This window comes from Cherax quadricarinatus, chromosome 81 (genome assembly GCF_038502225.1).
Source record: "Cherax quadricarinatus isolate ZL_2023a chromosome 81, ASM3850222v1, whole genome shotgun sequence".
NCBI classification, from domain to species: domain Eukaryota; kingdom Metazoa; phylum Arthropoda; class Malacostraca; order Decapoda; family Parastacidae; genus Cherax; species Cherax quadricarinatus.
The window spans coordinates 15,065,338-15,092,701 of record NC_091372.1 but is presented as its reverse complement, the minus strand read 5'-3'; the positions used below and the strand labels follow the sequence as shown (position 1 = coordinate 15,092,701).

Sequence of the window (27,364 nt, the reverse complement as noted above, 5' to 3'; positions counted from 1 at the left end):
GTGATAGGATTGTTGAAATTAACACTGTACTCGGTATTAGAATGTTGAGAAACGAACCAGACACTGTCACAGTGAATCTTACCAAGTGTCTAGAGGTAAATACACACAGATCTAAATGGATTGTGAAAACGTGCAATTGCATTAAGTTTTATAACCTGCATGAACTGTATCACTGTAGGCAACAAGAGCATTTCACCCCTCCATGGAAGATGTGTTCATTTAATATCACATACCTACAAGTTCCTCCCAAGAAGCTCATTGCTAGTAATCCCTTCCTTAAATCTCTTGTTAGAGCAACTGCTCAAGAAGAAATTTCTCACCTAGCTGGTAGTAACAAGTTATCACAAGTTATATACACTGATGGATCTAAACAGGAGTCTTCTGGCAGGGCTGCATCTGCTCTTGTTGCCACCTCCCTAGTTAAGAACGATAATAAATTTGTTGAGTTAGGCATAAGAATTAACAACTGGGGATCTACACTGCAAACTGAATTGTTTGCAATCCTAATGGCGCTAAAGCTAACCTATGACACTGAGCTTGACTCTATCATCATTACTGATTCTATGTCATCATTGAAGGCTCTTGGCTCATATAATGACTCCAACAACATGCTCATTGGGGAAGCCAGGTATAGATACTCAAAAATTAGGGACAAAGGAATTAATGTACAATTGCTATGGATCCCATCACACATTGGATTACTCCTTCATGATAAAGTTGATATGTTAGCCAAGAAGAGTATCGAGAAGGAGAATGTAGAATATAACTTTGGTATAACTGTGTCTAGCATTAGGAATAATATTAGGAGAGAAGTAAATAATGAAAATGATTGTTATAGGAATGCAGTTAGAAGCCTGAGTAGATCTATAACCCACTATGATAACATGAACGTAGATAAGTATGTTTATGGAGCAACTTGCAATGTGAACAGACTGACTGATGTTGTAGTGGCCAGGCTTAGGCTTGGTTACAAGTACTTCTGGCAGTTTGGGAGACACACAGATGATGATCAAACTAAATGTAAATTATGTGATCAGGCATATGGTCACTCTCTTGAACACTATGTGCTTAATTGTCCACTTATTGAGGAATACAGAGACAGACAGTATAATAACCTATGTGACATGTCAAGATATCTTATTAATGAAAAAAAGATACCAGATATACTAAGCAAATTTCCTAAATTTGCTTGTAACAGATAAGTGAACTATAGATATGTAGATATAAATCCATATGTATTCCTGTTAACCCTTTGGGGCCTACCGTCCACAGGATGGATATGGGGTGCACAATAAACTAGCCACTTCGGTGGCAAAATCTAATCTAATCTAAATCGAGATGCCATAATGAGGATGTATCACTGTCTGTAATCATGCAAATACAAATTTTTCATTATCAATTATTATTAATTTTTTAATTATTATTAAAAAAAATTTTCTGCCAATTGGGGGGATATGGCCCTTGTAGCCCCCTTTCCTCTGGCTGCGCATCTAAAAATTCAAAACGTTACCAGAAAGGAGTCATATACAGAACTTTTACCATAGATTAGGTTAGTGATTTGGGCTACGAATATTTTACTAATTCATCCTCCTTGATCTCCAATTTACTTAAACAGAAATCATACTGAGTCCAAGAACAATGCACAATGGTATTTATATTACCATTTTCATAACTAAACTAATCATTATGTTTTGCATGATATATGGCCTACCACCATAGAAAAGGACATGAGAATTAAAGAATGCAGGGACAATTTTCAGTTTCACCCAACCAACTATTTTCTGATGTGGCTTATGTGTTTCTGGGGAAATATGTCTGAAATGCGTAGGGAGACACTGGTCAGAGAAATAGCAAGCATCGAACTTAAGCTAAAAGAATCCTTTAGGAGTCAGGAATCGCGGGAAGAACTAAAAGCCATAAATGAAATCGAAAGAAACCCAAAGTATTTCTTCTCCTATGCCAAATCAAAATCGAGAACAACGTCCAGTACTGGGCCCCTACTTAAACAAGATGGGTCCTACACAGATGACAGCAAGGAAATGAGTGAGCTACTCAAGTCCCAATATGACTCAGTTTTTAGCAAGCCGCTAACCAGACTGAGAGTCGAAGATCAAAATGAATTTTTTATGAGAGAGCCACAAAATTTGATTAACACAAGCCTATCCGATGTTATCCTGACGCCAAATGACTTCGAACAGGCGATAAATGACATGCCCATGCACTCTGCCCCAGGGCCAGACTCATGGAACTCTGTGTTCATCAAGAACTGCAAGAAGCCCCTATCACGAGCCTTTTCCATCCTATGGAGAGGGAGCATGGACACGGGGGTCGTCCCACAGTTACTAAAAACAACAGACATAGCCCCACTCCACAAAGGGGGCAGTAAAGCAACAGCAAAGAACTACAGACCAATAGCACTAACATCCCATATCATAAAAATCTTTGAAAGGGTCCTAAGAAGCAAGATCACCACCCATCTAGAAACCCATCAGTTACACAACCCAGGGCAACATGGGTTTAGAACAGGTCGCTCCTGTCTGTCTCAACTATTGGACCACTACGACAAGGTTCTAAATGCACTAGAAGACAAAAAGAATGCAGATGTAATATATACAGACTTTGCAAAAGCCTTCGACAAGTGTGACCATGGCATAATAGCGCACAAAATGCGTGCTAAAGGAATAACAGGAAAAGTCGGTCGATGGATCTATAATTTCCTCACTAACAGAACACAGAGAGTAGTCGTCAACAGAGTAAAGTCCGAGGCAGCTACGGTGAAAAGCTCTGTTCCACAAGGCACAGTACTCGCTCCCATCTTGTTCCTCATCCTTATATCAGACATAGACAAGGATGTCAGCCACAGCACCGTGTCTTCCTTTGCAGATGACACCCGAATCTGCATGACAGTGTCTTCCATTGCAGACACTGCAAAGCTCCAGGCAGACATCAACCAAATCTTTCAGTGGGCTGCAGAAAACAATATGAAGTTCAACGATGAGAAATTTCAATTACTAAGATATGGTAAACATGAGGAAATTAAATCTTCATCAGAGTACAAAACAAATTCTGGCCACAAAATAGAGCGAAACACCAACGTCAAAGACCTGGGAGTGATCATGTCGGAGGATCTCACCTTCAAGGACCATAACATTGTATCAATCGCATCTGCTAGAAAAATGACAGGATGGATAATGAGAACCTTCAAAACTAGGGAGGCCAAGCCCATGATGACACTCTTCAGGTCACTTGTTCTATCTAGGCTGGAATATTGCTGCACACTAACAGCACCTTTCAAGGCAGGTGAAATTGCCGACCTAGAAAATGTACAGAGAACTTTCACGGCGCGCATAACGGAGATAAAACACCTCAATTATTGGGAGCGCTTGAGGTTCCTAAACCTGTATTCCCTGGAACGCAGGAGGGAGAGATACATGATTATATACACCTGGAAAATCCTAGAGGGACTAGTACCGAACTTGCACACGAAAATCACTCACTACGAAAGCAAAAGACTTGGCAGACGATGCACCATCCCCCCAATGAAAAGCAGGGGTGTCACTAGCACGTTAAGAGACCATACAATAAGTGTCAGGGGCCCGAGACTGTTCAACTGCCTCCCAGCACACATAAGGGGGATTACCAACAGACCCCTGGCAGTCTTCAAGCTGGCACTGGACAAGCACCTAAAGTCAGTTCCGGATCAGCCGGGCTGTGGCTCGTACGTTGGTTTGCGTGCAGCCAGCAGCAACAGCCTGGTTGATCAGGCTCTGATCCACCAGGAGGCCTGGTCACAGACCGGGCCGCGGGGGCGTTGACCCCCGGAACTCTCTCCAGGTAAACTCCAGGTATGTTCTACATCACTTCCGTCGCAACTTGAAAACTAAGCATTTGCGACGGAAGTGATGTAGAACATCAATCAATTGAGATCTGTTATTGAAATGATAAAGACTTAAAGACAGGACAAAGTGCTTTTAAAACCTACAAACGGAAGTCAGTTTGCGTTTTTAGGTTTTTCTTTACAGTATTTTTACCAAAAATGCGTCTTTACTGGTCCATGCATCTTGACTGGTCAAGTAACCCTATCAGGTACCTCCCTTAACATTTAGAGGCGAAAACAAACATTTATCCATACACATCTATGTCTGTCAACAACACTTCAGTTAATTTGTCACAGTACAAGTTTAGATAACGTGTAATTACTACAGAAAATTGGAGAGGAATCTCCCATACTCACCCATTAGTGGGAAAACACAGCTGTTCTGATGTAAACAAAGGCATGTTGAGTGTTGCCATCTATGGTTAGGTTTATTTTTATTTTATTTTATTTCATTATTTATTTTTGTTTTGATTAATTTTTAAAAATCAATTTTACTCTCCAAACACTTGAAACTTTTTAGGTAGGGACCCCTTTGCACTTGCACCATGTGCGCAGTCTTGGATGAGCCCCTGAACCCCTTGGACCGCGGGGCCCCCAAATGCGCGGGGCCCTAGGCAAATGCCTAGTTTGCCTATGCAGTAATCCGGCCCTGCTTGCAGGTCCTCACATCCAACCCCATGGAACTTCCCAATACCAAAATAGATTTCACAACTGACATAGGTTCATCAGGGTCAGCCACAAACCCTTCAAAATCCCTCTTGTAGACACAATCTGGCCACAACTTTCTAAAAGCAACAACAGCTTCCTTGATTTCGTTTTTCTTTGCCACGATGGAAGATATGGTTGTATGGGGTTTTTTATACATCCTGGCCAGTTCGGCCACATGTGCACCACTTTCATATTGTTCATTGATGTTTTTCTTAAATTCAGTCGTATATCTCACCTTTACCAAAGGCTTGGCACTAGGAGCTTTCTTTGGAGCCATGGTATCTTATTTAGCACTTGCAAGGACTAAAATGAATGGAATATTATGAAATATTTCATATGAACAAGTGAGGGGACCGTCGCTCACTGGTAAACAATGGCACACTGGCTGGGAAGAGAGGCCGAGGTGGCTCAGAGCTGTGAGTACGCGTCCAGGACGAATGACGATTAGCGAGTCAACCGACCACTTGTGAGCCAATGTTTGGACGAAAATAACGCGACGATTTCGAGCCCGACGATTATCAAAGGACCACTGTATATACACCTACCATCCGACTTACAACCTCCTCTACATACGACCACTCGACTTACGACCTTGTTTTTTATGCCAGATTTCTGGGAAATAAACAACTGTTTGTGTTGTACACAGTGTTTATCCTAAACCTTACAGTATAAAATACTATACTAACAGCATAAAAAGTAAAGTTAAAAATGAAATATCAAAATATAACAATAAAATAAAATCATTACATAAGTGTGATATTGATATTCAGTAGTAAGGTTTGACTTACGTCCATTTTGACTTAAGACCGGTTGGTCAGAACCAAGCTTGGTCGTAAGTCGTATGGTACCTGTATACACATATAGAGTCACTGGATATGTTCCTAGAATTGCTGCAGCTTGTGGAGCTCTTTGAAACATAGTGTCATGCACAGTGGTGTTTTACATTCCTCACACATATAAGAAGTGTGTCTGCTTTTGTGTGGACATTTTTTTGTGTGTGCACAGACATAACACCTCTTCTGAGCATTTTTCTTGTTAGCAGTAGTAGGCAGTTTCATTAGGTGGTGATCACCAGGCCTCAGACGAGAGGGTATTTGGTGATAATTTCGTGGGCAGTTTTCTGTTGCAGGTGTTGTTACTTGGTACTTGAATATTTTTTGTCTGATGACAGACAAACAAAATTCACATATTGTGGTTTGTTTCTGGTCTTCAACTTATACATATTATAAGCAGTGAGCATGGAAATGTCCAGAAGATGAAAAAAAAGAGTTTTATGTACCGCTTATAACTCTTGTGAATACAATCAGTAAACCCAATTTGCATGTCACATTTGTCCACTGAGTGCAAATTAAGGGTGTAGCCCATCACAGCTGCAGGTTTTAGAATGGGTTCATTGGTCTCTCTATTCTGCCTGCCACTGTCTGTCATTTTGTTTTGGTGAATTGATGTCAACAATGTGACATCTTGTTTGTCATGCCACCAAAATGCCATGATGTCATTGGCAGCAAACGCCTGCACAATACCTGTGAGTGCCATCGTCGAACCTGGGTATATGCTTGCGATTTACATGCACTGTGCCACACACGTCTGCCATATTCACTCGCAAGAAATCACTGAGTAAAGGGCTTGTGTACCAGTTATCAGTATGTAATGTATGTCCCTTACCAAGATATGGTTCCATCATTGTTCTAACCACATCACCAGAGATTCCCAATAACTTCCTGGTATCTTGCACTGTATTACTTCCAGTGTACACAATAATATCCAATACAAGACCACTGTAGAAATTACAAAGTACAAACAGTTTTATACCAAAGCATTTCCTCTTCCTTGGTATGAACTGCTTGAACGACAGTCTACCTTTGAACAGAATCAAAGACTCATCGATAACAAGCTTTCTGAAGGGATAAAAATACATACAGAACTTTTGAACTTTTGAGATACATAAGCACATTCCTGATCTTATATAACCTGTTGTTTTGGTTAGGCCTTGTTTTGTCTGGGAAGTGTAGCATACCTAACAGTAGCAGAAATCGACTGACTGGTATTATATTACTGAAAGCTGGGATTGAAATCAGGTGGTTGGTCGACCAGTATGATGTGACAGTGTGCTTATACACATGTGGCATAAGCATTATTGTGGCAAAGAACAGATACAACTCAGCCACAGTTGTCTCCTTCCACTGGTGTAGGCATGATTTAGATGAAACATTTGTGTTTGACATGGTGTAATCAAAGTATGTGTTACCTTTCCTAACAATAATTTCCATCAGGGGTTCATCAAAGAATAACTGGAAACATTCCAGCTCAGTGGCATTGTTCCCAAGTGTACAAGATGGCCATATTCAACCATTTAGGACAATAATAAACTACGCAGGATTAGGGTAACTAGTGACATGGTCCTCAGACAAATAGAGAAATTAAAACCTAACAAATCCCCAGGCCCTGATGAACTATTTGCAAGGGTTTTAAAGGAATGTAAAGAGAAACTTAGCAAACCTTTGGCTGATCTTTTCAACATATCACTACAAACTGGCATAGTGCCAGACTAAGCAGAAAATGGCAAATGTAATAACTATTTATTTATTTATTTATTTATTTATTTATTTTATGTCTTTGCAAACAGTACATTGAGATTTTGTATTTACAATAGTGGGTTGCAATGCAAAGACAGCCTCTATTATGCCTAGGCATTATGGGCCAACTTAACATTATTGGCTTACAGACTACCTAACACTAAGGAGTGTATATCATAGTTGTACAGTAGGATAGTAATTATTTCATAGTTGTAAAGTAGATTATTAATTATAAGTGAATCAAAATTTGTATAAGACAAGAGATATATTCATATATTCAAAAATGCTTCTTGTGAAAACAATGATTCAATTATATTCCTGTCAACAATGGATAAAAAGTTCAAAGTGATTCTTGAAGTTATGATGTGGGAGTACATAAGTGAGTAAGTGTGTACTGAGTATTTAGCGTTTAGTCTAGGGTGATTAAGTGGGTTTTGAGAAGTCTTAACTTGATTTTCAGACTGAGTCCTTAGCTTCGAACTATAGACCAATAAGCCTTACCTCCAAAGTGGGAAAATTTATGGAATCAATAATTAATGAGGCAGTTCGTAGCCATCTTGATAAGCATAAACTGATTAATGAATCTCAACACTATTTTACAAAGGGGCATTCCTGTCTTATGAATTTACTAACTTTTTTCACTACGGTGTTTGAGGAGGTAGATGATGGTAATGAATATGATATTGTGTATATGGACTTCAGTAAGGCTTTCGATAGAGTTCCACACCAGAGGCTATTGAGGAAACTTTAGGCACACAGAATAGGAGGAGAAAATTATTCCTGGATGGAGGCGTGGTTGACAAATAGGCAGCAGAGAGTTTGCATAAATGGGGAGAAATCTGAGTGGGGGCACATCACAAGAGGTGTTCCACAGGGGTTAGTGTTGGGCCCCTTGTTGTTCACAATCTGCATAAACGACAGAGATGAGGGAATAGATAGCGACATAAGTAAGTTAGCCAATGACACCAAAACAGGCCGTCCAGTTCATTCTAATGAGGACATTAGAGCACTCCAGGTTGATTTAAATAGACTGATGCAGTGGTTGCAGAAGTGGCAGATGCAGTTTAATATAGACAAATGCAAAGTTCTAAGTGTTGGACAGGAAAATAACCATGCCACATATAAACTGAATAATGTAGATCTTAATATTACTGATTGCAAAAAGGATTTAGGAGTTCTGTTTAGCAGTAATCTGAAACCAAGACAACAATGCATAAGTGTTCACAATAAATCAAACAGAATCCTTGGCTTCATATCAAGAAGTATAAATAATAGAAGACCTCAGGTTGTTCTTCAACTCTATATATTTTTGGTTAGGCCTCATTTAGATTATGCTGCTCAGTTCTAGTCACCGTATTACAAACTGGATATAGTATATGCAGAGGAGAATGACAAAGTTGATCCCGTGTATCAGAAATCTTCCCGATGATGATAGACTGAGGGCCCTAAATCTGAACTCCCTAGAAAGACGTAGAATTAAGTGGTTATGATTGAGGTGTATAAATGGAAAGCATGAATAAATAAAGGGAATGTAAATAGCCTGCTAAAAAATATCTAGCCAAGACAGGACTCACAGCAATGGTTTCAAGTTGGAAAAATTCAGATTCAGGAAGGATATAGGAAAGCACTGGTTTGGTAATAGAGTTGTGGATGAGTGGAACAAACTCCCAAGCACCATCATAGAAGTTAAAATGTGTAGTTTTAAAAATGGGGTAGATAAACACATGAGTGGATGTGACCTGTACCTGACTAGGTTGAGTCAGTGGCATAAGCCAGTAGGTGACTTGGACCTGCCTTGCATGGGCCAGTAGGCCTGCTGCAGTGTTCCTTCTTTCTTATGTTCTTATGGATACATTATAAATGTGAACTTAGCATTAGTAAAAAATATGTTCTCTAATAGTTGCTGGTGTATTGCAGATGACCCATGTCTTATCTCAGGCTAGTGACTCCTGGTCTGGCTGGAAAGGTCACATAAGACAGGAGCTGTTAGAGAAGGTGTTGCCTGCGAGTAGCCCTGAAAGGAGCATTTATCTGTGTATCTGTGGTCCTACAGTATTCACTAAACTTGGCATCAGGTAAGTCACAGTAACTTTGTGTATCTGGTACTGTAGTGTGTTCACTAAATGTGATCACTGAATCTGTACTTTCTTTAACCCATTGAGGGTCCATCCCATAGTTCTACAGCTTTGAAGCCTAGGTCCAAGCCGTAGTTCTACGTCATGAGCTCGGCTCACTCAAATAAGCTGTGAGTGGTAAATTTGGGCCTAGTTATGAGAGAATGGATCTATGTGGTAAGTGTGCACCATATAAAACATAATGAGAAAAAACTGCAACCGTGGTTATGAATTAAAACAGTGATTCTGTGGTGTATTTTCAGTTTTTATGGATGTATTAGCAGTTTCTTGGTCTCATTTGATAGAGTGGAAGATATATTACCGAAATACAGATGATTCTGATTGGTTTTATTACATAAAATAACTTGAAATTGAGGTCAAAGTAGTGGAAATTTTAAATTTTTGTTGATGTTCAAGAGTAAACAAATGATGTCGTGTGTCCAATACACGTCACCTGGTGGGTCTAATATATGTCCATAGATGTGCTGATATTATTTATCCAATTATTACAATATTGCATAACAGTAAATCTTCTGTTTTTTGGTGTAAATAAAAAAAATTTATGTGAATAAAAAATCAAAATGGAATTCATCTGTAAAGCCTGGAATATTTTAAACTTTGTGTGAAATTAGCCAAATTATCAATTTCTTATCACTTTATTGGGTAGTTGAAATAGTTGATTGGGCAGTTTCTTGTGCTCAGTTGATAAAATAGAAGTGATACTAGTGAAATAACTAAGAATTTGGTCAACTGGAATAATGTAACTGGCCTAAAATAGAAGTCAAAGTGGGCAAAATTGCCAATGTGTAAATATCGCTGATGCAGTAAAATTCGCAATAGGTATATTTCATCAATTTTCCATCAAATTTCGTACTTTTTGTTCTGTTACCTTCAGAAAAAGATTCTCTACCATTTCATGAAAACAAATAAATTTTTTTTTTTTAAATTCTTGGACTCTATAGACAAGGCGTAGAACTACGGCTTGGATCTTCAAAAGGTTAAAGGTGTAGAATTAGGGGGGTATGGTCAAGGTGTATAAAAGGAAGGCAGTAATAAATAAAGGGGATATAAATATTTAAACATAGTAGGTTTGTAGACTGCAACTCTCCAGGGAGGTACTACCATACTGCCAAGTGAGTGTAAAACGAAAGCCTGTAATTGTTTTACGTGATGGTAGGATTGCTGGTGTCCTTTTTTCTGTCTTATAAACATGCAAGATTTCAGGTACCTCTTGCTACTTCTTCTTACACTTAGGTCACACTACACATACATGTACAATCATGTACAGTGGACCCCCAGTTAATGATATTTTTTCATTCCTGAAGTATGTTCAGGTGCCAGTACTGACCGAATTTGTTCCCATAAGGAATATTGTGAAGTAGATTAGTCCATTTCAGACCCCCAAACATACACGTACAAACGCACTTACATAAACACACTTACATAATTGGTCGCATTGGGAGGTGATCGTTAAGCGGGGGTCCACTGTATATACACACCCCTCTGGGTTGTCTGCTATTTTCTTTCTAGTTCTTGTTCTTGTTTATTTCCTCTTATCTCCATGGGGACGTGGAACAGAATTCTTCCTCTGTAAGCCATGCGTGTTGTAAGAGGTGACTGAAATGCCGGGAGCAAGGGGCTAGTAACCCCTTCTCCTTTATACATTAATAAAGTTAAAAAGAAAAATTTTTCTTTTTCATTTTGGGCCACTCTACCTCGGTGGGATACTGCCGGTTTGTTGAAAGAAGAAGATACAGTGGACCCCCGTCTTACGATATTAATCTGTTCCTGAGAGCTCATCGTAAACCGAAATTATTGTTAGCCGAATTAATTTTCCCCATAAGAAATAATGGAAATCAAATTAATCCGTTCCTGACACCCCAAAGTATGAAAAAAAAAATTTTACCACATGAAATATTAATTTTAGTACACACAAACTGAAGAAGACATGCACAATTACTACTCTACTAAGAATAGAATACATGACACTTACCTTTATTGAAGATCTGGTGATGATTGATGGGATGGGAGGAGCGGAGAGTGTGGAAGTTATTGTTTAGAAGGGGAATCCCTTCCATTAGGACTTGAGGTAGCAAGTCCTTTTCTGGGGTTACTTCTCTTCTTCTTTCAATGCCACTAGGACCAGCTTGAGAGTCACTGGACCTCTGTCGCACAACAAATCTGTCCATAGAGCTCTGTACCTCCCGTTCCTTTAAGACTTTCCTAAAATGGGCCATAACATAGTCATTGTACAGGTTGCCAACACGGCTTGCAGTAGCTGTGTCAGGGTGATTTTCATCCGTAAAGGTTTGCAGTTCAACCCACTTTGCACACATTTCCTTAATCTCTTTTTTCAATTCCATACTAATTCTCACCCTTTTTACCACAGGGATGGCACTAGAAGCTTTCTTGGGGTCCATGGTGACTTATTTTGTAGTTACAAGCACTAAAAACACTGGGATAACGTGAAATGTATCGAATGTATGCGTAGATGCGACCACACTGGCTGGCTTGTAAACACTGGCGCCGAGGCCACACGTGGGATGCGTCCCGGACGAATCACATAAGGCGAGTTTTTTTATTGTGAGGCGAGGCAAAATTTTTGTGTTCAAATGCTTCATATGGCGGATTTAACGTAACGCGATGTGTTCCTAAGGCGGGAGTCCACTGTATATATTTCAGTTAAGTGTTTTGGCCAGATATGTGATTTTTAACAATTTAAAAAAAAATTATAGTAATTTTTCATTTGTATTTGATCATTACCTTTTGACTTGAGATTTAGTGTTACTTATCTGTTCAAGTGAATGAATATCATGCTTGAAATGAATGTAGTACAGGTTGACTTTCACTAATCCGGCATCACTGATACCAGTAAGGTGCCAGATTAGTGATTTTTGTAGATTAATGAGTGCTTTGGTTAGAATACATTTAACTCAACAGCTAACCACTTCATGCTACCTTTAGAATATCCCGTAAATCAGTACAAGTTAGTTAACCCTTTTACTGTCATGACCTCTGCTCACAAACTTGCTCCCAGTGTCAACGAATTTAAAAAAAAACATTATGAAATGAAAGAGAATCTTTTTCCGAAGGTAATGCAACCAAATGTACAAAATTCGATGAAAAACTTATGGAATTATGCTCTTGCAAAGTTAGTGGTCTTGTCAATACGTATTTATTTGGCGATTTTGCCCACTTTACACCCTATTTTTGGCCAATTTGATTCTTACAGTCCACCAAACTCATAGCTGTTGCACTAGTATTCCTTCTATGCTGTCAGTTGAGTACAAGAAACTGCTCATTTACTTATTTCAACTACCCAATAAAGTGATCAGAAATTGGTAATTTGGCCAATTTCACACAAATTTCAAGTGTTGCCAATTTCAAAAGTGTCCAGAATAAACACTGTAAACATTCCTGGTACTAAAATAACATTTTCTCTGTTCATTTATCACATCTCCAGGCCCCTCTTGTATTATGCTTACTTTCCATTTTGAATTTTTATTCACACAAAAAATAGAAGATTTACTGTTATGCAGACTACTGAATTATTGTTAATACAGTAGACCATTATATTACATAGATTTATTTGCCACGTTTTGGTTATTGCACTATTGAAAAATTGTGGCACAATTTTATACAACACTTCATAAAATTAACTTTACACGGTTAAAATTGTGGGTGTGGAAAAAATTTCCCCAACTCAAGCTGCAGACATGTTGTGGGTCAGTGGGAGAGACCTACTGCCATTTCCTGCCACCTTCAACACACTCACCATCGTCATCCCAGTCTTCATGAATACGTGTCCAGTTCTATTCTGTCTTTGGACAGAATTTTGTTTTGATCTTTTAATTGCCATGTCTTGTATCTGCCAAGCAATCATAGCACCCAGTAGGCATATGAGTATTGCTTGAAGTGGCTATAAAAGGTATAAGCATTTAAGTTTTTGAATTAGTGAAGAAAATAGAGATATTAAACAAGAGATAGCTTGTGACCTTAACCCTTTGACTGTCGCGGCCGTATACATATACGTCTTACGAGGTACCGTGTTTGACGTATATATACTCATAAATTCTAGCGGCTTCAAATCAAGCAGGAGAAAGCTGGTAGGCCCACATGTGAGAGAATGGGTCTGTGTGGTCAGTGTGCACCATATAAAAAAAAATCCTGCAGCATGCAGTGCATAATGAGAAAAAAAAAACTCCGACCATTTTTTTTAATTAAAATGCCGATTTTGTGGCCTATTTTCGTATAGTATTTATGGCTGTATTCTCGTTTTCTTGGTCTCATTTGATAGAACGGAAAACATATTATAGAAATAGAGGTGATTTTGATTGATTTTACTATAAAAAGAACCTAGAAATGGAGCTCAAAGTAGGGGAAATGTTTGATTTTTGCTAATGTTCAAAAGTAAACAAATGATGCCATTGTCCAATAAATGTCCAACTAGCCATTCTAATATGCAGTCATGAATGGGTTGATGTTATTTATACAATTATTACAGTATTGCAGTAGTCTGCATAATAGTAAGTCTTCTACTTTTTGTTTGAATAAAAATTCAAAATAGAAAGCAAGAGTAATATCAGAGGGGCCTGGAGACATGACTGATCAGCAAAGAAAATGTTATTTTAGAGCCAGGAATGTCTGCATTGTTCATTCTGGACCTTATTTTGAAATTGTCATATTTTTTAGTTTTCGTGAAATTGGCCAAATTGCAAATTTCTGACCACATTATTAGGTAGTTGAAATCGGTAAATGGGCAGTTTCTTGTACTCAATCGATAGAAAAAATGGAGTTCTAAAGAAATAGCTATGAGTTTTGGCGACTGAATCAATGGAATTAGCCGAAAATAGGGCTCAAAGTGGGCGAAATCGCCGATTTGTAAACAGCGCCGAGGTTGCTAACTTTGCGAGAGCGTAATTCCGTCAGTTTTCCATCAAATTTCGTTTTTTTGGTGTCATTACAATCGGGAAAAGATTCTCTGTCATTTCATAAGAAAAAATAATTTTTTTTTTTTTTAAATTTTGCGACACCAGGAGACACCTCAGGATTGGGGGTTGCGACAGTCAAAGGGTTAATGAAACGTCACTTTGTTCAGTTAAAAAGAATGAGGTAAATATATGGGTTTGTGTGATGAATAACTGACTGACTGACTTACTTGACTGACTTACTTGAATGACTGTCTTTTTTGGGGCTCCAGGAACGTAATCCTATTTTTTCCATTAGTTCTTCAGTTTATCTAACAAATTTACCTAACACGGCATTTTCAGGAACATAACTACCATGTAAATAATGGTCTACTCTAATTGTATAAATAATGTCAACCCATTCATGACCAATGGCACATGCACTGGATGCATGACATGATTTGTTTACTCTTGAACATCGGCAAAAATCAAACATTCTGCTACTTTGAGCTCAATTTTAAAGTACTTTCTGTCCTGAAACCAATCAAAATCATCTCTATTTCTGTAATATACCTTCCATTCTATCAAATGAGACGAAAGCACCGAGAATACAACCATAAAAACCATACAAAAATACACCACAAAGTCGCTGTTGCACACTAAAAACACAGTCACAGATTTTTTTTATCATGCACTGTGTGCTGCAGGCTTTTTTTTATATAGTGCACACTTACCACACAGACGTATTCACTCATATCTAGGTCCAAATTTACCAGTCACAGCTTATCTAAGTGAACTGAGCTCATGGCATCATATTACAGGACCAGAGTAGCTTCAATGCCCTGTAATAAAATGGGTTAATAAAGTTAACCAATTTAACTTACACAAGAAAGTGCATCACTGTCGCTTCCAAACTGAGGAGCTGAAATTTACAACTCAACATCTTCACTTAAACTTAGCCTGAACCACTTCATCAGAACTTCATTGTTTTCTTTTTACACATCAGTTTCCTTGAATCACTATTAGCAAAGAAACAGAATATTTTTTCTTTCTGTTTCTTTATGCCATAAACTGTGGAAGAGCCACTGCTGTATAATTTACACAAGCTTCTCACAGACACACCACTGTCAAGTTTTTTCAAAAGTTCAACCTTTTCTTTTATGGACAATGCACAGTGTTTGCGATTTACACAATGAGAAGCATTTCCTTTATTTGTTGGAACCATGGCTGGGGTTAAAGTGAGCAGGTTATAACAATAAATGGAGAAAAACAAATTGGAATGGCTAGTCAATGTCTGCTAGTGACACCAACAGTTGTTCATGCAGCATTTACAGCAGGTTGGTGAGGTGACCTGGGAAATTTGAAATTATGCTAGCCGAAATTAGTGCCAGATTAGTGATTGCCGGAATAGTGATAGCCGACCTGTACTACATTTTTTTTTTCAACAAACTAGCCATGTCCCACCAAGGCAGGGTGACCTAAAAAGAAAATGAAGGTTTCTCTTTTTAAAGTTAGTGATATATACAGGAGAATGGGTTACTAGCTCCTCCCTCCCAGCATTTTAGTCGCCTCTTACGACATGCATGGCTTACTGAGAAAGAATTCTGTTCCACTTCCCCATTCAGGTAAAAGGAAATAAACAAGAACAGGAACTAGTAAACAAATAGAAGAAAACCCAGAGGGGTGTGTATATATATAAGCTTGTACCTGCATGCGTAGTGTGATCTAAGTGTAAATAAAATTACCAAGATGTACCTAAAATCTTGCATGTTTATGAAACAAAAAGGACACCACCAATCCTACAATCATGTAAAACAATTACAGGTTTCCATTTTACACTTACTTGGCAGGATGGTAGCACATATCTCCCTGGGTGGCTGCTGTCTACCAACCTACTACCTACTAATACTACTTGGATAAAGTTGTGGGAATATAGTACAGGAGCAATGGAGATATGTTGTAGTTTTTGAAGTGTAGTATCGGCACACCTCTGACAAGACAGTGATGGAGTGAGTGATGATGAAAGTGTTTCTTCGTTTTTGTGTCTCTCTGCCTTGGTGGGAAACGGCTGATATGTTAAAAAAACAAAATATTTTGTTGGTACAGTGGGATAGGTTCCATACAACTGCCATAAAGTAAATATCATCTTAAAGTGAATCAGTCTTTTTTTTTCACTTGCATCACCACCAATAATAATAAACATGAACATACGTCTCATGAGAAAGTGGAACAGAAGAGGGAATATAAATGTATAAATTCAAGGATTATGTGGATTCAAATAAGGGTCAGATGCAAAAAGTGGGTCATAATAAGTGTGTATGCACCTGGAGAAGAGAGGAGTGGAGAAGAGAGAGAAAGATTTTGGGAGATGTTAAACGAGTGTGTAAGAACTTTTGAACCAAGTGAGAGAGAGATTGTGGTAGGGGACCTAAATGCTAAAGTAGGAGAAACATTTTGAGAGGGTGTGGTAGGTAAGTTTGGAGTGCCAGGTGAAATTGATAATGGGGGGCCTTTGGTTATAGATAATACGTATTTGGTTATAGGTATTACATATTTGAAGAAAAAGAGGATAAATAAGTATACAAGATTTGATATAGGGTGTAATGACAGTAGTTTCTTGGACTATGTATTGGTAGATAAAAGACTGTTGAGTAGACTTCAGGATGTACATGTTTATAGAGGGACCACAGATATATCACATCACTTTTCAGTTGTAGCTACAGTGAGAGTAAAGGGTAGATTGGATACAAGGAAAATGGAAGCAACAAGTAAGAGAGAGGTGAAGGTTTATAAACTAAAGGAGGAAGCGGTTAGTGTAAGATATAAACAACTATTGAAGGATAGATGGGCTAGTGAGAGTATAGGCAATAGGCTAGAAGATGTATGGGGTATGTTTAAGAATGTAGTATTAGAGTGTTCATCAGAAGTTTGTGGTTACAGGAAAATGGATGTGGGAGGGAAGAAGAGTGATTGGTGGAATGATGATGTAAAGAGAATAGTAAGAGAGAAAAAGTTAGCATGATAGAGATTTTTACAAAGTAGAAGTGATGCAAGGAGGGAGGAGTATATGGAGAGAAAAAGAGAGGCTAAGAGAGTGGTGAAGCAATGTAAAAAGAGAGCAAACAGAAGAGTGGGTGAAATGCTATTAACCCTTTGACTGTCGAAGGGCCAAATCCTGAAGTTGCTTCTGGTGTCGCAAAATTTTCGAAAAAAAAAAAAATTATTTTTTCTTATGAAATGATAGAGAATATTTTCCCGATTGTAAAGACACCAAAAAAACGAAATTTGATGGAAAACTGACGGAATTACGCTCTCGCGAAGTTAGCGACTTCGGCGATATTTAAAAATCGGCAATTTCGCCCACTTTGAGCCCTATTTTCGGCTAATTCCGTTATTCCAGTCAATCAAACTCATAACTATTTCTTCAGAACTCTATTTTTTCTATCGATTGAGTACAAGAAACTGCCCATTTACCGATTTCAACTACCCAATAACATGGTCAGAAATTTGCAATTTGGCCAATTTCACGAAAATTAAAAAATATGACAATTTCAAAATAAGGTCCAGAATGAACAATGCAGACATTCCTGGCTCTAAAATAACATTTTCTTTGTTCATCAGTCATGTCTCCAGGTCCCTGTGATATTACTCTTGCTTTTTATTTTGAAATTTTATTCAAACAAAAAATAGAAGATTTACTGTTATGCAGACTACTGCAAAACTGTAATAATTGTAAAAATTACATCAACCCATTCATGACTGCGTATTAGAATGGCTATTTGGACATTTATTGGACAATGACATCATTTGTTTACTTTTGAACATCGGCAAAAATCAAACATTTCCTGTACTTTGTGCTCCATTTCCAGGTACTTTTTATAGTAAAATTAATCAAAATTACCTCCATTTCTATAATATAGTTTCCATTCTATCAAATGAGACCAAGAAAACGAGAATACAACCACAAATACTATACGAAAATAGACCACAAAGTCGGCATTTTAATTAAAAAAAACGGTCGGAGTTTTTTTTTTCTCATTATGCACTGCGTGCTCCAGGATTTTTTTTATGTGGTGCACACTGACCACACAGACCCATTCTCTCACATGTGGGCCTACTAGCTTTCTCCTGCCTGATTTGAAGCCGCTAGAATTTATGAGTATATATACGTCAAACACGGTACCTCGCAAACGTATATATACGGCCGCGACAGTCAAAGGGTTAATAAATTTTGTTGAAAATAAGAAAAAGTTTTGGAGTGAGATTAGTAACTTAAGAAAGCCTAGGGAAAGAATGTATTTGTTATTTAAAAATAGGAGAGGAGAGTTATTAACCCTTTCAGGGTCCATGCCATAGTTCTATGGCTTTGAATTGAGAGGACTCACGAAATCGTAATGACACGATTGCAAACAAACCATACTACGGGCGGGGATAGAACCCGTGATCAGAGAGTCTCAAAACTCCAGACCGTCACATTAGCCACTGGACCAGCTAGACACAATAAGATTCATCCAACTAGGTATATTTCTATGCCATAGGAAGGTTAGCATAGGCACCACTGTGACCACAAATGCAAGTTGTGGTCACAGTAGTGCCTATGCTAACCTTCCTATGGCTTAGAAATATACCTAGTTGGATGAATCTTATTGTGGCTAGCTGGTCCAGTGGCTAACGCGATGGTCTGGAGTTTTGAGACTCTCTGATCGCGGGTTCTATCCTCGCCCGTGGTATGGTTTGAGTTGAGAGTCCAAACTGTAGATCTACGGATTTACGTTGAGGGCCCAAACCGTAGATCTACGCCATGAGCTCAGCTCACTCTGATAAGCTGTGAGCGGTAAATTTGGGCCTAGATATGAGAGAATACATCTATGTGGTATGTGTGCACCACATAAAACAAATCCTGCAGCACACAGTGCATAATGAGAAAAAAAACTGAGACCATAATTTTCGATTAAAACAGCGACTTTGCAGTGTTTTTTGTATGTTTTTTATAGTTGGATTTGCGATTTCTTTGTCTCATTTGATAGAATGGAAGATATATTACAGAATTTATTATTTATTATCACACTGGCCGATTCCCACCAAGGCAGGGTGGCACGAAAAAGAAAAACTTTCACCATCATTCACTCCATCACTGTCTTGCCAGAAGGGTGCTTTACACTACAGTTTTTAAACTGCAACATTAACACCCCTCCTTCAGAGTGCAGGCACTGCACTTCCCATCTCCAGGACTCAAGTCTGGCCTGCTGGTTTCCCTGAACCCCTTCATAAATGTTACTTTGCTCACACTCCAACAGCACGTCAAGTATTAAAAACCATTTGTCTCCATTCACTCCTATCAAACACGCTCACGCATGCCTGCTGGAAGTCCAAGCCCCTCGCACACAAAACCTCCTTTACCCCCTCTCTCCAACCTTTCCTAGGCTGACCCCTACCCCGCCTTCCTTCCACTACAGACTGATACACTCTTGAAGTCATTCTGTTTCGCTCCATTCTCTCTACATGTCCGAACCACCTCAACAACCCTTCCTCAGCCCTCTGGACAACAGTTTTGGTAATCCCGCACCTCCTCCTAACTTCCAAACTATGAATTCTCTGCATTATATTCACACCACACATTGCCCTCAGACATGACATCTCCAGTGCCTCCAGCCTTCTCCTCGCTGCAACATTCATCACCCATGCTTCACACCCATATAAGAGCGTTGGTAAAACTATACTCTCATACATTCCCCTCTTTGCCTCCAAGGACAAAGTTCTTTCTCTCCACAGACTCCTAAGTGCACCACTCACTCTTTTCCCCTCATCAATTCCATGATTCACCTCATCTTTCATAGACCCCTCCGCTGACACGTCCACTCCCAAATATCTGAATACATTCACCTCCTCCATACTCTCTCCCTCCAATCTGATATTCAATCTTTCATCACCTAATATTTTTGTTATCCTCATAACCTTACTCTTTCCTGTATTCACCTTTAATTTTCTTCTTTTGCACACCCTACCAAATTCATTCACCAATCTCTGCAACTTCTCTTCAGAATCTCCCAAGAGCACAGTGTCATCAGCAAAGAGCAGCTGTGACAACTCCCACTTTGTGTGTGATTCTTTATCTTTTAACTCCACGCCTCTTGTCAAGACCCTTGCATTTACTTCTCTTACAACCCCATCTATAAATATATTAAACAACCACGGTGACATCACACATCCTTGTCTAAGGCCTACTTTTACTGGGAAATAATTTCCCTCTTTCCTACATACTCTAACTTGAGCCTCACTATCCTCGTAAAAACTCTTCACTGCTTTCAGTAACCTACCTCCTACACCATACACTTGCAACATCTGCCACATTGCCCCCCTATTCACCCTGTCATACGCCTTTTCCAAATCCATAAATGCACAAAGACCTCTTTAGCTTTATCTAAATACTGTTCACTTATATGTTTCACTGTAAACACCTGGTCCACACACCCCCTACCTTTCCTAAAGCCTCCTTGTTCATCTGCTATCCTATTCTCCGTCTTACTCTTAATTCTTTCAATAATAACTCTACCATACACTTTACCAGGTATACTCAGCAGACTTATCCCCCTATAATTTTTGCACTCTTTTATCCCCTTTGCCTTTATACAAAGGAACTATGCATGCTCTCTGCCAATCCCTAGGTACCTTACCCTCTTCCATACATTTATTAAATAATTGCACCAACCACTCCAAAACTATATCCCCACCTGCTTTTAACATTTCTATCTTTATCCCATCAATCCCGGCTGCCTTACCCCCTTTCATTTTACCTACTGCCTCACGAACTTCCCCCACACTCACAACTGGCTCTTCCTCACTCCTACAAGATGTCATTCCTCCTTGTCCTATACACGAAATCACAGCTTCCCTATCTTCATCAACATTTAACAATTCCTCAAAATATTCCCTCCATCTTCCCAATACCTCTAACTCTCCATTTAATAACTCTCCTCTCCTATTTTTAACTGACAAATCCATTTGTTCTCTAGGTTTTCTTAACTTGTTAATCTCACTCCAAAACTTTTTCTTATTTTCAACAAAATTTGTTGATAACATCTCACCCACTCTCTCATTTGCTCTCTTTTTACATTGCTTCACCACTCTCTTAACCTCTCTCTTTTTCTCCATATACTCTTCCCTCCTTGCATCACTTCTACTTTGTAAAAACTTCTCATAAGCTAACTTTTTCTCCCTTACTACTCTCTTTACATCATCATTCCACCAATCGCTCATCTTCCCTCCCGCACCCACTTTCCTGTAACCACAAACTTCTGCTGAACACTCTAACACTACATTTTTAAACCTACCCCATACCTCTTCGACCCCATTGCCTATGCTCTCATTAGCCCATCTATCCTCCAATAGCTGTTTATATCTTACCCTAAGTGCCTCCTCTTTTAGTTTATAAACCTTCACCTCTCTCTTCCCTGATGCTTCTATTCTCCTTGTATCCCATCTACCTTTTACTCTCAAGTGTAGCTACAACTAGAAAGTGATCTGATATATCTGTGCCCCCTCTATAAACATGTACATCCTGAAGTCTACTCAACAGTCTTTTATCTACCAATACATAATCCAACAAACTACAGTGGACCCCCGCATAACGATTACCTCCGAATGCGACCAATTATGTAAGTGTATTTATGTAAGTGCGTTTGTACATGTATGTTTGGGGGTCTGAAATGGACTAATCTACTTCACAATATTTCTTACGGGAACAAATTCGGTCAGTACTGGCACCTGAACATACTTCTGGAGTGAAAAAATATCATTAACCGGGGGTCCACTGTACTGTCATTTTGCCCTACATCATATCTTGTATATTTATTTATCCTCTTTTTCTTAAAATATGTATTACCTATAGCTAAACCCCTTTCTATACAAAGTTCAATCAAAGGGCTCCCATTATCATTTACACCTGGCACCCCAAACTTACCTACCACACCCTCTCTAAAAGTTTCTCCTACTTTAGCATTCAGGTCCCCTACCACAATTACTCTCTCACTTGGTTCAAAGGCTCCTATACATTCACTTAACATCTCCCAAAATCTCTCTCTCTCCTCTGCATTCCTCTCTTCTCCAGGTGCATACACGCTTATTATGACCCACTTCTCGCATCCAACCTTTACTTTAATCCACATAATTCTTGAATTTACACATTCATATTCTCTTTTCTCCTTCCATAACTGATCATTCAACATTACTGCTACCCCTTCCTTTGCTCTAACTCTCTCAGATACTCCAGATTTAATCCCATTTATTTCCCCCCACTGAAACTCCCCTACCCCCTTCAGCTTTGTTTCGCTTAGGGCCAGGACATCCAACTTCTTTTCATTCATAACATCAGCAATCATCTGTTTCTTATCATCCGCACTACATCCACGCACATTTAAGCATCCCAGTTTTATAAAGTTTTTCTTCTTCTCTTTTTTAGTAAATGTCTACAGGAGAAGGGGTTACTAGCCCATTGCTCCCGGCATTTTAGTCGCCTCATACGACACGCATGGCTTACGGAGGAAAGATTCTTTTCCACTTCCCCATGGACAATAGAAGAAATAAAGAAGAACAAGAGCTATTTAGAAAAAGGAGAAAAACCTAGATGTATGTATATATATATATGCATGTGCATGTCTGTGAAGTGTGACCAAAGTGTAAGTAGGAGTAGCAAGATATCCCTGTTATCTAGCGTGTTTATGAGACAGAAAAAGAAACCAGCAATCCTACCATCATGCAAAACAGTTACAGGTTTCTGTTTCACAGTCATCTGGCAGGACGGTAGTACTTCCCTGGGTGGTTGCTGTCTACCAACCTACTACCTACAGAAATAGAGATGATTTTGACTGGTTTTATTACTGGAAATGGCTTGAAACTGAGCTTAAAGTAGCGGAAATGTTAAATTTTTGCCGATGTTCAAGAGTAAACAAACGACCTCACACGTCTAATACACACCAGCTGGTGGGTCTAATGTATGTTCACAAATTTGATGATATTATTTATACAATTGTTATAATATTGCATAACAGTAAATCTTCTATTTTTTGGTTTGAATAAAAATTCCCTATATGAATAAAAAATCAAAGTGGAATTCATTTGTAAAGTCTGAAAATGTAACTAATGAACAGAGGAAATGTTAGTTTAGTGCCATGATTGCCTGCATTGTTTATTCTAGACCCGGTTTTGAAATTGGAATATTTTGAACTTTGCATTAAATTGGCCAAATTACCAATTTCCGATCACTTTATTTTGTAGTTGAAACAGTTGACTTGGCGATTTCTTGTGTTCATTCAGTAGAACAGAAGTAATACTAGTGAAATAGCTAAGAATTTGATTGACTGGAATAATGTAATTGGCCTAAAATGGGACTCAGTCGGCAAAATCGCCGATGCGTAAATATCGCTGACACATCAAAATTCGTGAGAGCATAATTTCGTTAATTTTCCATCAAATTTCACACTTTTGTTTTATTACTTTCAGAAAAAAATTCTCTGCCATTTCATAAAAAAAAATAACAAAACATTTTTTTTTTTGGAAAATTCTTGGACCCTGGTGCACACTTTGAAATTTGGCCTCTGGACCCTGAAAGGGTTAAACGGAGAGTTAGAGATATCGGGAAGATGGTGGGAATATTTTGAGGAATTGTTAAATGTTGAAGAAGATAGGGATGCTGTGATTTTGTGTATAGGGCAAGGAGGAGTAACATCTTAAAGGAGTGAGGAAGAGCCAGTTGCGAGTGTGGGGGAAGTCCATGAGGCAGTGGGTAGAATGAAAGGAGGTAAAGCAGCTGGGATTAATGGGATAAAGATAGAAATGTTAAAGGCAGGCAAAAATATAGTTTTGGAGTTGTTGGTGATTTGATTTAATAAATGTATGCAGAGAGCATGCATAGTTCCTCTGTATAAAGGCAAAGGGGACAAAGGAGAGTGTAAAAATTATAGGGGTAAAGTCTGGTGAGTATACCTGATAGTGTATCAATGAGTTATTATTGAAAGAATTAAATGTAAGATGGAGAGTAGGATAGCAGATGAACAAGGAGGCTTTAGGAAGGGTAGGGGTTGTGTAGACCAAGTGTTTACAGTGAAACATGTGGGTATTTAGATAAGGGTAAAGAGGATTCTGTGTCATATATGGATTTGGAAAAGGCACATGATAGGGTGGATAGGGGGCAGTGTGGCAGATTCTGCAAATGTAAGGAATAGGAGGTAGATTATTGAAAGCAGTAAAGAGTTTTTATGAGGATAGTGAGGCTCAGGTTAGAGTATGTAGGAGAGTGGGGGGATTATTTCCCAATAAAAGTAGGCCTTAGACAAAGATGTGTGATGTCAGCATGGTTGTTCAATATATTTATAGATGGAGTTGTAAGAGAAGTGAATGCTTGGGTGTTGTCAAGAGGTGTGGGGTTAAAAGATAAAGAATCTAACACAAAGTGGGAGTTGTAATAGTAGCTCTTTGCTGATGACACTGTGCTTTTGGGAGATTCTGAAGAGAAGTTGCAGAGGTTGGTAGGGTATGTAAAAGAAGGAAATTAAAAGTGAACATTAAAAAGAGTAAGGTGATGAGGATAAAGAAATTAGGTAATGAAAGATTGGATATCAGATTGGAGGGAGAGAGTATGGAGGAGGTGAATGTTTTTAGATATTTGAGAGTGGACATGTCAGCAGATGGGTCTATGAAAGATGAGATAAATCATAAAATTGGTGAGGGGAAAAAGGTGAGTGGTGCACTGAGGAGTCTGTGGAGATGACAAAGAGGGGAATGTTTGAGAATATAGTTATATTAGCGCTCTTATTTGGGTGTGAAGCATGGGTGGTGAATGTTGTAACAAGGAGAAGGCTGGAGGGAGTGGAGATGTCATGTCTGAGGGCAATGTGTGGTTTAAATATAATGCAGAGAATCCATAGTTTGGAGATTAGGAGGAGGTGCAAGATTACAAAAACTGTTATCCAGAGGGTTAAGGAGGGGTTATTGAGGTGGTTCGAAAATGTAGAAAGGGTGGAGCGAAATGTAATGACTTCAAGAGTGTAGAAATCTCTGGTGGAGGGAAGGTGGAGTAGGGGTCAGCTAAGGAAAGTTTGGAGGGAGAGGGTAAAGGAAGTTTTGGAGGCTTTGACTTCCAGCAAGCATGTGTGAGCATGTCAGATAGGAGTGAATGGAGACAAATGATTTTTAGGACTTGACTTGCTGTTGGAGTGTGAGCAAGGTAACATTTACGAAAAGATTCAGGGAAACCAGCAGGCCGGACTTGAGTCCTGAAGATGGGAAGTACAGTGCCTACACTGAAGGAGGGGTGTTAATGTTGCAGTTTTATAACTGTAGTGTGATCTCGCCTCTGGCAAGACAGTGATGGAGTGAATGATGGTGGAAGTTTTTTTTTCAGGCCACCCTACCTTGGTGGGGATCTGCTGATGTGTTCATAATAAAAAGGTAAAAAAAAAAATATTCCTTATTTGAATTTTGATTTCTAATAAATGAATTACTTTTACAGCTTGTTCAGTGAGCTTGGTTACAGCGGTGATGACTTCCATGCTTTCCTTGGTTAAGACATTCAAGAAGCAGTGACGTCTTCCTTGGTTAAGACCTTCAAGAAGCAGTGAGAACTACCTTGGTTAAGACATGTCCAAAACGCAGTGAAGTCTTCCCTCAGAAACTCTTGTGTAAAGCCTCAGGAAGTAACAACAAAGCCACATGCTGGATTGAAAACTCTAAACAGTATTCCACCATAGACCATTATCAATTTGCACATTGCTTAACAGGGTTCCTCAAAGAACCAGAACATTGTCTAGGGTTCAGTCAAAGTTTGGATCTGGCCTCTACTATTATTAGCTCACTGAAATCTTGTTCCCTGAAGGACTAAAATGTTGTCTAAATTTTTCTTTTAAAATCCTGGGTAGTAATTTTTTTTCCATCAGTCCCATTCTGTGCTTCCTCAAGAAGTTGTACCATGTGAACAAGGTGAATGCTGATAAGGGTAACCACTAGGTGGACCTCATATATACATACATTTTATATATACATAGCCTTTCCTCACATAGCGATGACTCGGACTTTCAGCAGGCTCTTTGACCAATATGCATACCTAAATAATGTATATTGGAGCTGATGTCATCTATTCTGTTTATTATAATATACAGTACACTACTGTATAAACACTTAAAATATACTAAAAATGTTATAAATGGTGCAAAGATGACATTAAAACAATATCAAAGATGGTTGACCCAAACCCACTACTATTATAGTATGCTCATTGCTTAGCGACGAATTCATTCACCGATGTGGTCTTAGGAATGCAACTCCATTCGTTGTGCAAGAAAGGTATAAAATACCGACAATATGAAAGTTAAGATACATGTGCAACATCTGGATATCTTTTTTGTAGACGTTTCGCCATCCAGTGGCTTTATCAATACAGATTCTAGGACATAATTGGAAGACAGTAGAACTATATACAAAAGATGAGGTAATCAGTCCCTAAAGGTTGAGGGACTGATTACCTCATCTTTTGTATATAGTTCTACTGTCTTCCAATTATGTCCTAGAATCTGTATTGATAAAGCAACTGGATGGCAAAACGTCTACAATAAAGATATCCAGATGTTGTACATGTGTCTTAACTTTCAACTTCATTCGTTAAGTGAGGAGAGGCTGTGTAGATATACATGTATGTATATATATATATATATATATATATATATATATATATATATATATATATATATATATATACAGTGGACCCCCGCATACCGTTGGCATCACATACTGTTTATTCCGCATACCGCTCACTTTAATCGCAAAAATTTTGCCTCGCATACCGCTCAAAAACCCGCTCACCGCTGTTCGTCCGAGACGCGTCCAATGTGCGCCTTAGCCAGCCTCACATGTTCCGCCGGTGGCATTGTTTACCAGCCAGCCTCCGCGGTAGCATCCAAGCATACAATCGTAACATTTCGTATTATTACAGTGTTTTTGGTGATTTTATCTGGAAAATAAGTGACCATGGGCCCCAAGAAAGCTTCTAGTACCAACCCTACAGCAATAAGGGTGAGAATTACTATAGAGATGAAGAAAAAGATCATTGATAAGTATGAAAGTGGAGTGTTTGTCTCCGAGCTGGCCAGGTTGTATAATGAACCCCAATCAACCATCGTTACTATTGGTGGT

General features: G+C 38.7%; 1 protein-coding gene across 1 annotated transcript in view; it reads left to right on the top strand.

Moving 5' to 3' along the window:
- LOC128699783 (cytochrome b5 reductase 4) overlaps positions 1-26,070 on the top strand; it is a 323,046-nt gene extending 296,976 nt beyond the window's left edge. Inside the window, exons 10-11 of the mRNA XM_070102466.1 lie at positions 9,079-9,236; positions 25,689-26,070. Of these exons, the coding sequence (XP_069958567.1) occupies positions 9,079-9,236; positions 25,689-25,743 (213 nt within the window). The 3' untranslated portion in view covers positions 25,744-26,070. The remainder of the gene's footprint in view (positions 1-9,078; positions 9,237-25,688) is intronic.
- Positions 26,071-27,364: the final 1,294 nt, after the last annotated feature.